At 31.5% G+C, this 12257-nt stretch overlaps 1 protein-coding gene across 1 annotated transcript; it reads right to left on the bottom strand.

Annotated features, from left to right (window-relative positions):
* Window positions 1-1518: 1518 nt before the first annotated feature.
* On the bottom strand, window positions 1519-3734 carry LOC123224367 (9-cis-epoxycarotenoid dioxygenase NCED1, chloroplastic-like). Its single transcript, XM_044648009.1, has one exon. It carries the CDS (start codon window positions 3609-3611, stop codon window positions 1806-1808), a length of 1806 nt encoding a protein of 601 aa, XP_044503944.1. The 5' UTR covers window positions 3612-3734; the 3' UTR covers window positions 1519-1805.
* Window positions 3735-12257: the final 8523 nt, after the last annotated feature.

Consider the following 12257-nt stretch of genomic DNA (forward strand, 5'->3'; position numbering starts at 1 on the left):
ATCAGAAGTGATTTAAATAATATGAGATGAGAAATATTTGAACTTAATAGTTCATGAATCATTAATCCTACTGAATAAAGCTAAAAGGTGAAGATGAAGATGATGAAAAGGTTGGAATTTTCTGAAACTAGGAACCATTATGAACCGTCGACATTGAGATTGCCAGAGGAGAAGGGCACATTCATTAATTTGCCAAGTGCCAGAGTTTGTTTGGATACAAGGAAAATCATAAGTTCCCTGGGTAGCAAGGATTTGGGCAAACCGTAATTAAGTGGCATTTCACTGTCATTTCATGTCGTTGATTCATTTTCTCATCCAAGAAAATTCGCTGGCCAATGTTGATTTCCTGAGCTTCTACAACGATAATGCATCAAGGGTTGTCATTTTCTTTCAGCTAATTTTACTCGAAAATCTGAGAGAAAATTGCAGCATGTGTATGAAGTAAGGGAAGGCGACATTCGACAAAGTCTGAGTGAAAACATATGTTGGATTTGAAGCTCACAGAAAACACATTCCATCTTGACATAAAAACAAAATAAGGCCATGACTGAAAGAAATACAATCCAAACTCAACGATGGGAGGAGACCCATCTGTGTAGTGGGAAATGACATGATGATAAAACTTCATTTCAGATGAATTCTTTTCAATGGAAATGGAATGGACCCTCCAACCACCAATATATACCACTACTAATAAATGGGCAAGAGAATTTTTATCCAATAATTGAGATTTATGAATGAAACCACAATTCACGATGCAAAATCGATTCATAGACATTGCATTTATCTTCAATGAATGCTGCAAATTCATTCATTCTAGTGTGTTTTAAAGTATAGATTCTTGATCAACAAATGGATTGACTACTATGTGAATGCTGATCTGGTGAAATTATCTTTCTCCAAAATGAGTCCATAATTTCCATTAAAAAATCTTTGATATTTTCTTGATTTGATTGATATTTTAATACATGTGTACTGGTGCATATCTTCTGTCATTTCCATTTGCATTTTTGCAGAAGAAAAACAATTTGGGTTGATGATCACCATTTGTGCCTAACCTAATCTCATTCACAGTTGAAAGAAGCTTTGCAAAGTGGACTTGTCTCTATGAATTTTCATGGAGTCAAATCTGCTTTTAGGCGCCTACTGAAATGTCTCACTTTTTTTCTGGTACCATGATGTTTCATCATGCCATTGGCAACTTCATCTACCTAACAATTGAAATTCTGCCAATCAAATGTTTCCATTTTCCATTTGCCAATTGGTAATTCTATTGAATTTAGTGTATCATAATTCTATCTTTCAACTTTCCAATGTTATTATTCACAGATGCCTGAAATGGACTAACTGTCAAGCATCTGAAGAAATAGACCAATCACCATTTCCATCTGCATACAAATACAATCAGAACATCATTAACAGATTTTGGGTCGAATCCATATCTCGAATCAGATTGGTCCAAAGTTTGACATTCTGCAAATAAAATTTTCACATATGAAACAGAGAGAAACAGAGAAATACAGAACAACAAAATATTACATATATTTTCACTGTAATTTATGTACTTATTCACAAATAGTGAAAGAATAAGCAGAAAACCAGCTGAGCTTCAATCCTAGCTACACCCAAAAGCTACAAGCTGGTTTCTCAAAACCTTTCACCATTGAATAACAAAAAAGAAAGACAGAAAGGCGATAAATTTATGCAGAGACCCACAGGGGAGGAGTTTCCGGGGAAGTATATGCAGGCATCCCTCTGGTAAATCTCCCTCCTCCCATATACCAAAACCCTGTAAGTAATTTACTTTAGACTTGCTTCTCCAAGTCTTTGGCGCTTATGAAAGTGCCGTGGAAGCCATAAGGAACTCGAGATGGAAGCTTAACTGTAGCTTCGAGCTTCAAAGTCATGGCGTTAACGATTTGCAGCTCGGATTTCCACTCCTTTTCGTCATGAACGAAGGCGAGAATGTAACCATCGTCTTCATTTTCTGAATTAGACCCTCTTGGGAAGAAGAGAGGCTCGCCGCCATACCTTTGGTCTCCATATATGTATTTGCGGACTTCTCCTGTTGAAAGATCAACTTTTGCAAAGCCTGAAACTTTAGGCCATGGCTCAGCCAGGGCTAAATATGCATACCGGGTTTTTCTTCCAAGCAAGTTCCGGTTAACCATTCCAGCCTCTAAATTGACTTGTTCTGACTGGGAAATTACCGGGCGGCGAGTGGACTTACCAGTCTTTAGATTGAGTCTGATCTCAGATAGAACACTCTCCAAATTCTCGTCACATTCATTGAAAATAGAGTCAGGGGGAGTCATACATGAACCAATCACAACAACTTCATCAGTTTCAGGCTCCTCCCACGCATTCCAGAGATGGAAACAGAAGCAATCTGGAGCGTCAATCCACTTAATCTTCGAAGCATCAGTAGCATTCTTGTCTAATATCCCGAAACTTGACATCTTGTTCTTATCATAGATAACCGGAGAGCCACCGCGGATCATTGCAGGTAGTTTAAACACAACTTGTTGATCAGGAACCACAACAAAATTCTCAGTAATGGCGAAATCATGCATCATTGTGGGTTCATCAATAGGAATCTCAACATCCGGAGACTTGAAGCCATCCGGAGAGAAACGAAAGTACTTCAAGTAAGGCTTTTGAACAACATCATAACTAAGAGCAAACAATTCGCCTGAAACGGGATCAACTTTTGGGTGAGCTATCATTGTTGAATTAAGCTGACCGTCGAAGTCAAATCGACCCACCGTTTTGAGATCACCAAAAGGAGTGATACGAACATGGTAAGGTAAATCGTCTTCCGACATGGCTAAAAGACGATTATTGAAGTAAACAAGTCCAGCGTTGGCACACCCAGAGCCGCGGCTGGGATCAACAAGTCCGAAGACAGCTCTACTGTAAAAAAGAAGCAACCTTGCGATGCCTGAGTGGCCGTGGAGTTCGCCAATGGCTTTGGGAAACATTGGACGGCCTAAACTACGTTCTTGAACGAAACGGTTGGTTTCAGTGAACCTACAGGCGTAGCTGACGGAGCCTTTATTGAACTGTACCGCGTGAACCATGCCATCTCCATCGAAGAAGTGGTGGCCAGCGACGGGTTCGTGAAGAGGATTAGCTCCGTTTCGGACATAAACACCCTGAATGCAATCTGGGATTTTTCCGGTGACCGGAAGGGAGTGAGAGACAGGGTTCTCCGAGACAGGGGCGAAGTTCCCAGCGATTTGGACACGTGGGTCAGCTGTTTTGGGTAGTGGCTGCTGACACTCGCGGGAAATTAAGGCATTTTCTATTGCGTCCAAAGCCAAAGCCGCAGCTCTCTGTAACAAGTTCCAATTTTGAGGAAAATTATTCTCAGAAGAAGAAAAAGTAGATGAAGAAGTGGTTAAAGAAAGAGAGGTAAAGCTATCCTTAGGCTGCCTTGATGGAGAATAAGTGGAAGACTGTTTAGGTAAATGAAGAACAGAAGGGGTTTGAAGTGAACAAGTGATGTTATTTTTAGGCCTTGAATTTGAGACCAAGTGTTCGAAAGAAGAAGAAGAAGAAGAAGAAGAAGACAGAGGCTTAGCCACGCAAGAGCTGGTTGTTGCCGCCATGGTTATCTATTTTGACAAACTCAGAATTCAATTTGGTGAGAAAGTGGGACTATTAATGTGGGCAATGATTGTTCTGTTAATTCAGAGAGAAAGGGAGTAGAATGTTGGGGGATGTTGAGGAGAGGAGGGGGGGTATATATGGAGAGAAAGGAAGAGAAAAGACATCCACGTGTTAGTTTAAAGGAGGAAGGTTTTATTTCGTCAAAAATATTAAGTAATTGAAACGAGGCGTGGAGAATGCTGACGAGCGACATTAGTTTCCTTCATATTTTGACACGAACACACATTTATGCCTCTTTTCTCTCTCTCTCTTCCTCTCACTCTCACTTTCTTTACATAATTCTTGATTAGCCTATCAAACAAGTGAAATTGGAAAGTGTCTTATGCAAAAGGAGAAGAAGAAAAGCGGCAAATAAGCGGGATTTTAACCCGGATTTTTAAATTTAATAGTATTTTAAAATTAAATTTTTATCTTAAACCAATTATTAGATTGGTATTAAATTCGATTAGTGGTGTTTGATTAGATAGGATATGCTATTCCCGCGTTGAATCCTCGAATGAGAAGCAATGTATAAGTGTATGCTGTACACGTGGTGGCTATTGATGTTTGTGTTGTTGGTTGATTGGTTCTGCTTTTCACTCCATATCTATTTCACATCAGTTGCCCCCACACGCTCTCCTTCTCCTCCTGCTTCCTTTATCCTTTTCTTCTCTTATGAAAATCATGTTCTGTTTCTTGTTTTTTTATACACCAATTCACCTCCATTAAATGTCCCAATTTAAAAGCTTTTCATTTCACTACCCATTTTTATACAAAACACTGGTAACAAACAGAACATGTTATCTTCATATTATATTAATGAACTCTTTTCCAAGTTATTCTATTGGGTTTCTTTTAGAAAAGAAACAACTTAAAATGCAGCAAGATTTTGAAGGCGGCTGGTGATGAATCCTTAAGCTGACAAAATCCCCACTTCAAAGTGTTTTTTTTCATTTTTCATGTGATTTTAGATATGTTGGGTTTCGTTCACTGAATTATACAAAGAGAGAGACTCATAACTTTCAGATGTTGTTTCCTCAACAAGTGCTTAGTTGATGATTGACCATAAATTCGAGAAACCACCGGAGGATCAAAAGCAATTCTACACTTTTTTCCTTTTTTTTTTGCTTGTTTTTTAGTTTACAATGCAACCTTACAAAGTGATAAAAACAGTTTAATAGAATTTCATTTTTTTTTTTTACTATAAAACAAAAAATAGAGAGATCAGAAAGAGAGAAGTCGCTAGAGCCAGAGAAAAAATTGATGGAGGAAAAGGCAATGAGGTGGCAACGACAAGAGAGTCGTTGGTGTAATTTTTGAAAGAGACAATGCAATCAATCGCTGAGTCTTGTAAGAGAATGATACAATAAGATAAAAATAGTCATCGACGAGCAAAAATAAGATTATAGTCTCACTAATGACTTTTTATAATTTTGACAATAAAGTGTCAATAACAAGAGAAGATGCGATCATCAATATAATTTTCAAAAATAATATATTCACTGGTTGAGTCTTGTAAAGGGACGACAAAGTGGGAGAGGAATATTCATTCGTAAGCAATAAATAAAATTTTTTGTTGTTATGATTTCTAAGGGGTGGATAAAATTTTTCTAAATTTTTTAGAAGTAAATTTTATTTAAACTTCTACAAAGATAGTGAACATTTTTTGTTCCCATCAACTTTTCAAAAAATTTAATAAATTTTATTAACAAAATTAACAAACTATTCAATAAATAAACTTTTCAAACTCAAACAATATTTTAATTTAATAAATTTTATTGACAAATTTAACCGATTATAAAATAAATAAACTTTTCAAACTTAAATAATGAAAAAACATAGTTTCTTATTTAGCATAAAAAAAAAAAAAAACTTTCATCCACCCTAAAGTATTGCTTAAAAAGTAATTACACATGGTAATGTGTAAAATTATTCAAATCTCTAAATCAAAAAGGTGGTTTTTTTAAAATTAAGTGAATTATTATTTTTAATTAAACTTTGATTGAAAAACACTTTTTCACCCGTTAATGATATAAATCATATTATATTAACCAAAACTGAATTATGTTAACGAAAAAGAAACCTAACATAGTAACGAAATATTAAATTATTTTGTTATACTAAACTATATTACTTTTCAAAATTATTATATCACTTCAATTTACCAAAAAAAAAAAACTTTAAATGTCAAGTTTTGTAAAGACCACTTTTTTTCTAAATCTTTTTACCCTTATCACTTTCTCTATCCAACCAACTCTTTCATTATCCCAAAAACGCTGTTGCCACCATTATCTTCTTCCTCTTCCCCCACTACTTGTTAGAGTAGTGTTATAAAGTTAATTATTGGGGTTAAATTTGTAATTTCATTCAAACGCGTTATCATAGTTTTAATTAATAAATAACAATATTTAATCTATTTTTACGTACGTAAAACACGTATGCATGTGATAAATATTATTAAATTAGTATAATCATGACAAATAAATCAACGTATAACTTTATTGTAAGAACACTAAAAACACTTATGATCGTCAATTTAGAAAAGTGAGGCTTCTTTGTTTTATATTATTATCATCTAGCAATTTTTCTTCGGCATAAACAACTGTATTTCTAGGTAGAAGATTTTTTATTATTTATTTAATTAAATTGTACGAACAAGCTTTAAATTAAGTTCCATTCATTTAAAAAATTAACCTATTTTTTTCAAGTGGATTAGGCTCCATAAACCACTTAACACTTGGGTTATTTTACCGGCTTAATTTGACCCAACACGATTTATATATACAATAAAATAATATAAATTTTACTTGAAAATAATTTTATAATTTGATAGACATGATCTTTAATCCAACATTCGTTCGTCACTAGATTCTTACGATATCTACATACATGTCCAATTTGTGACGTTAATCTCAATTTTAATGTTATAATAATTAATTAATAATGGGGCTTCCAATTAAGTCCTAATTATGAGCCTTGATTTACACTGGATTGAAACAAATATTTTACAACCATGCAAATGTACAAAAGCATATCCACCCTACCGTAAAGCAGAAATAATTTGGACGTAGCAAGCACTATTTTACCATGCAAACACAAGGCACGCACTGTGATCAACTATATATATATTGTGTGTGTAATTATATATTAGGAGAATCATAACTCAAAAACTATATATTGAGATTAAAAAGTAAAAAGTTATATAAGTTTTATATTAGAAATTTATATTTTTCTGTTTGAGATTTAAGTCTCATACCTTATATTTAAAATTCTAACACTTACTTTATTATAATTATGGTATTTTTCCCATAATGTTCGGATCAACCACCGATCTATAATTATAGTTGCATGCACTTTCCCTGGAGCCATCAACCGACCCACCATTCATTGTTCCAAATCGCCAACATTCTACTGTCTCAACATCATAAGACTCCCCTCAACTTGTTCTTTTTTCTCCCTATATCTTCTTTTATTGCCTTTTCAATCGGGTATTTCTCTCCATTGCAGTTATTATATGTATTCTATACAGAATATAAATTGTATTTATGAGTATAGATTAAGAACTTTACTCAATTTTTTATATTACTGTCATATCTTAAAGCATGGAGTTTCAGTGCCTCCATTGGTTAAAGAACAAAATCCTAAAGAATAAAGATATAAAATAAAATTGAACGATGGACCAACCGACCTTACCAGAAAAAACTGCCAACTACCAAGTCCAACGAACCGACAACTAAATCTATAATTAACATTGCTTTCTATGCATAATTAGGGAGGCTCCAGGATTCAAGAAACCAACCAAATCGACGTCCATCTTCTTTCTTCCAAGATTTCTTTTAAAACACAGTGATGATAATTTAAAGGTAAAGGCATGGTTGGTACGGTGTGATATCGAATAAAATTAAAGAGGGAGACATGTGAAAATTTTGACCCGAAGAAAAGGTTTGACTTACATTATTTGATTTGATATAAAGTTATTGGTTTTTATCTTCATTATCGGTGCCTGCCTAGTAATAGTATTGTGGCAATATTTGCTTGATATTGTCATGGCTGGCCACTTTGGCACTATTATTGATCATTTTTGGAAAAAACTATTGGGATCAATTTATTGGTGTACGGTGATCGGATTTTTGGCCCCTCCTACTTGAAAATGTGTTACCTAGTTTGCTAATAAAGCCAAACTATATGTACTATAAGTTCTAAGTGGCAGCATTATTCACCATTGAAATGGCAATTCTATTTTCTTCAATTCGTTGTAAATGTACGAAAATGATGAGATGCATGAAACATGAAGGAAGATGATGATGAAGAAGAAGAAGAAAAGAAGAACTTGTCTACCTGAGGGAAGTTTCCATGAATTTCCAGTTGGGTGAATGTGGACCGTTGATGGCCAAAATGTGGATGCCAAGTGTAAAATCGAGCATAATTTTTCGTACAAATTGAAATAAAATTACATGAAATGATGAAAAATGTAACATGATTGATTTGCTTTGTTACAAAAAATGCTTGATGAAGCGGACTGTCCGAATATATTACGTGGCAAGCTGTGACAGGTCAACAAATGGGCAATTGGCTATCTTCTGAGTCACCCCAACATCCCACTCACAGGAAGAAGAGAGGATTTACCTAACTTTTTACTCCATAAATTATGTAGATAAATAATAAAATATTTATCATTAATTTTTTTTCTCTATATTTATTTATGGAAATTAAAATTCATAAATATATTGAAAATCTACTCTCTAAATTGAATTTGAAGATTTTAAAAAATAAAATTGGAGAATATTTTTCCTTTTCAACGCCAAAATGATGCTATTCCCAAATAATTGGGGGAAAGAGCGATGGTGAATTGAGAGAGACAAAGCACGTGATAAAATTGGAGTGTAAGTAAGAGCCAAATGGACTTGGAGCAGTGGGCCCGAATATTGTCCGGGGGCCCACTCGACCCACATATTTTGGATGAGAGCCGTCCTGCCAATTGTTAACGAGAGAAAGCGGTTTAGGGTTGGGACGTGTCAAATCAGTTGAAGCAGATCCTGTGCATAGAATGGCCCACATTCCAATTTTCCAAACAATCCCTTCATTTTGACTCTAATCAAATTTAATGCAATACGAACTTTCTATAGAAGCATCATTATTGTTGACACGTGTCATGATGGTAGTAGCATAAGTTTTTTATACACCTTGTATTCGTAGAGGCGTAGAGCTAGATATTTTATCAATAAGGAAATTTTAAGAAAATATAGAAGCCTAGTTGGCACATTCATTTTTAATTATAATTTTATTTTTAAATATGATTTAATTTTTTTTAAATTTTGCGCTCTTTGTATATTTCTCGTATCATCAAAAATTGTATATCAATCTTAATATTATTCAAATATATTTGATTTATATAATTTTTTATTATTAAATATCAATTTATTACTATATTTTATAAAATTAGTGTGTATAAATAATTTATATTTTTAATTAGAAATTATAAAAAATATTAATATATTATTTTAATGAAATACCTTAAAAGATTATTTTATTTAAATTAATATTATGTTTAGTTAAACTAACACTTTTTTTTGTTAAAATTAATAATATATTAAATTTTTTTCATATTTTTAAATTATAAAATAAATTAATTGTTAGTATTTTTTTTTTAAAAAATATTTTTCATATCACTTATTATATTAATTAAAATTAAGAATAATTTTATCTTAAAATTTAATAAATAAAGATAAAATAATAATAAAATTAAAATTAATTTAATAATCTTAATATCTAATATAAAGATTGTAATAATATTTTTCTTATATTATTTATTATATCAGCATACATAATAAAAAAATTATAGAAATCTTTCTAAAACAAACATAGTAACAACAATATATATTATTATATATATATATATATATGTAAATTCTTATTGGGGGATAAGGGATAAGCTTCATTCAAGTCAAAATTACCTTTTTTTTATTTTTTTCTTTAACAAATATGATGAGAAAGTGATTTGGACAAGACACCAGGAAGAGAGGCAACAGGAGTCAAATGAAGTCAACTGTTTTTGCATTACATTTGTCTTCTGGGCATGAGCATTGAACAGTCAAAAGAGTTATTATCGTTCATTGAATATCTTCTTTTAATTTCCTCACATTTATTATTAAACCATGAATTAGGTCAAATAATAGTATTAAGGAGAGTGTCGGTATGAAGACCGTTAACTTTCCTCGTATTTATTTTTAATATTATATTTATTTTGAGCAAATGTCGCTATTATTGTTTGATTAGCAAAGGTAAAAAGATATAAAAGAGGTGCAGTGGACACCAATCTAATCAAGAGACAGAGACAGAGGGACACTTGGCCATTTATACTTGGAAGAGCTTTACTTTTTTTTGTTTTGCCCCAGACAAGTTCCTGCTAACCATCTTTTTATCTTGTTTCATGTGGGACAGCACGCGCCAACTTCTCAATCGGATTTTGGAAACTTTATATTCTAAAATAAATTATATTGTTATTTCAAATAAATTATGCTCCTAGGAAGAATACAGAGAATATGCAAATCTTATCAATTTAAAATGTTATCTACTATAGTGTACGAAGAAACACGATGATCAATGACATGACATTGTGATTTCTGAATCGTGTCGCAATTTTATTGGATATTGGGACAAAATTATTGAATGTTTGTGGCTATGACAATTTGACCATGGTTTTGGTTTTATGCGTGTATGTCCACATTCTAAGATTAAGATTATTCACTCTACTGTTCTTCCGAACACATGACCAAAATGTTGATCAATTTTATCACTTCTTTTTTTTTTTTAAATCCGTTAGGAAACAACCATCAATAATTAAGGATAACAACAGGACAGATAAGGGCATCTTTATCTTTATCTTTGTTTTTATAAAAAAAAATTTCTTTTCATTTCCCAATATAAGAATGACAAAAAATTCATATTCTTTTTTGGTAGAAAAATTCCCATAGAAAAATTAAAACTTTATAATACACACACACGACTTTATAATACATTTATAATAGTTTAAAACTTTTAAAGGTAATTTCATATATAAGAGTTTAAAGAATATATGAATGAGGAGAGACATCAGAATCGGAAGAGAATGGGTCAATGTCATATATTTATCCTCTTTTTCGCCTCCATCTTTATCAAGAAATTAACAAACTAAATATCTGATTTTACAGACCGAATTGTCATGTCATAAATAAACCAATAATATAAATATATGTGATCAAGATAAACATGTGGACAATATATTCTTGTAAAGAAAAAGAGTTTGTGGGCATACAAAATAATGAGATCCCATTCAACATTGTTGAGAATGCATTGATTAAAGAGATTAAACCCTAATTAAAAATTTAATAATAAAGATTATGGAAATAACTAATTAGTGAAGTACATTAATGTCATTGAAGACGTTACTTAATCAACCAATATAACACTATCTACCTAACACATAATTTCATCATCTGCACGATAAATATCAATTCTTTTTTTAAAGTTATACATTACTTAATATAGTATTTTGTCTTATCTTTGTAACCTTAATATTTGTTAATGGTTACTTAATTAAGAGGATTAACATTAATAGGCAAATGATAATGTTTAATCGTTTATAGAATTAATGGGACCCCAATTTTTATTCTTATATTATTATTTTACTTCAAACTTTATGCCTTTTTCCCACGTTATTATAACTTAAACAAGAAGTTTGTAGAAGATGTGGGACGTGGGACTTTCTCTTTACATCACGTTTAACAGAAAAAATTATAATCAACACTAATGTTATCATTCATGATTTCTCTACATGATTGAATAATATATACAATATAGTTAATTTAACTTATTAAAATACATATTACCAATGAGGATGCTAGTCAATAATGTCGGAAAAAAATGATTGGAAATAAGAAATATGCCAAAGAGGGAGAGATGTCATCGAAAGATTGTTGGAGAATTAAAACCTTAGCAGAGGTCAAAATGAAGCTTTTTAAAGTTTAATCATGACGAAAAATTGTTAATTTTAGGGTTTACGAGAGAAAATGAGATAAATTTTTAATTTTTTTAATATAAATGATTAAATAATAATTTTACCTATAAAACTAACAGATTTTATTAACTTTATTAATAATATATAGATGAGTATTTAAGTTTTTAAAACTTATCAGATGTAACTTTGAAATTTCACTAAACCTTAGGTGGGAATAAGTCCCTTGGCCTCTGTACAATAAAGTTAATTTAACTTAATAAAATACATATTGTTAATGAATTATTGTAACATTTCTTATTATGAGTTAGTGAATATTCATTTAAATGTTGGAAAATTTTTGAAAGGGCGATAACATTAATTATAATTATAATTTAATAAAATCAAATAATTGAATGATTTAATAACAATCTGTATATAAGTTTAAGTGGTTAATTAAAGATAATTCAAATAAATTTTAAAAATATAATTTAAATAAATAACATTAGTGTGACTTTTAAGGTTTATTGAATATTTTATAAAAAATACAATAACTTATTATATATTGGTTAAATCCTTTCTCCGAAATCACACAATGTAATTTTACCTATTAAAAATTATAATTCATGGACGA

Source organism: Mangifera indica, chromosome 1 (genome assembly GCF_011075055.1).
Source record: "Mangifera indica cultivar Alphonso chromosome 1, CATAS_Mindica_2.1, whole genome shotgun sequence".
NCBI classification, from domain to species: domain Eukaryota; kingdom Viridiplantae; phylum Streptophyta; class Magnoliopsida; order Sapindales; family Anacardiaceae; genus Mangifera; species Mangifera indica.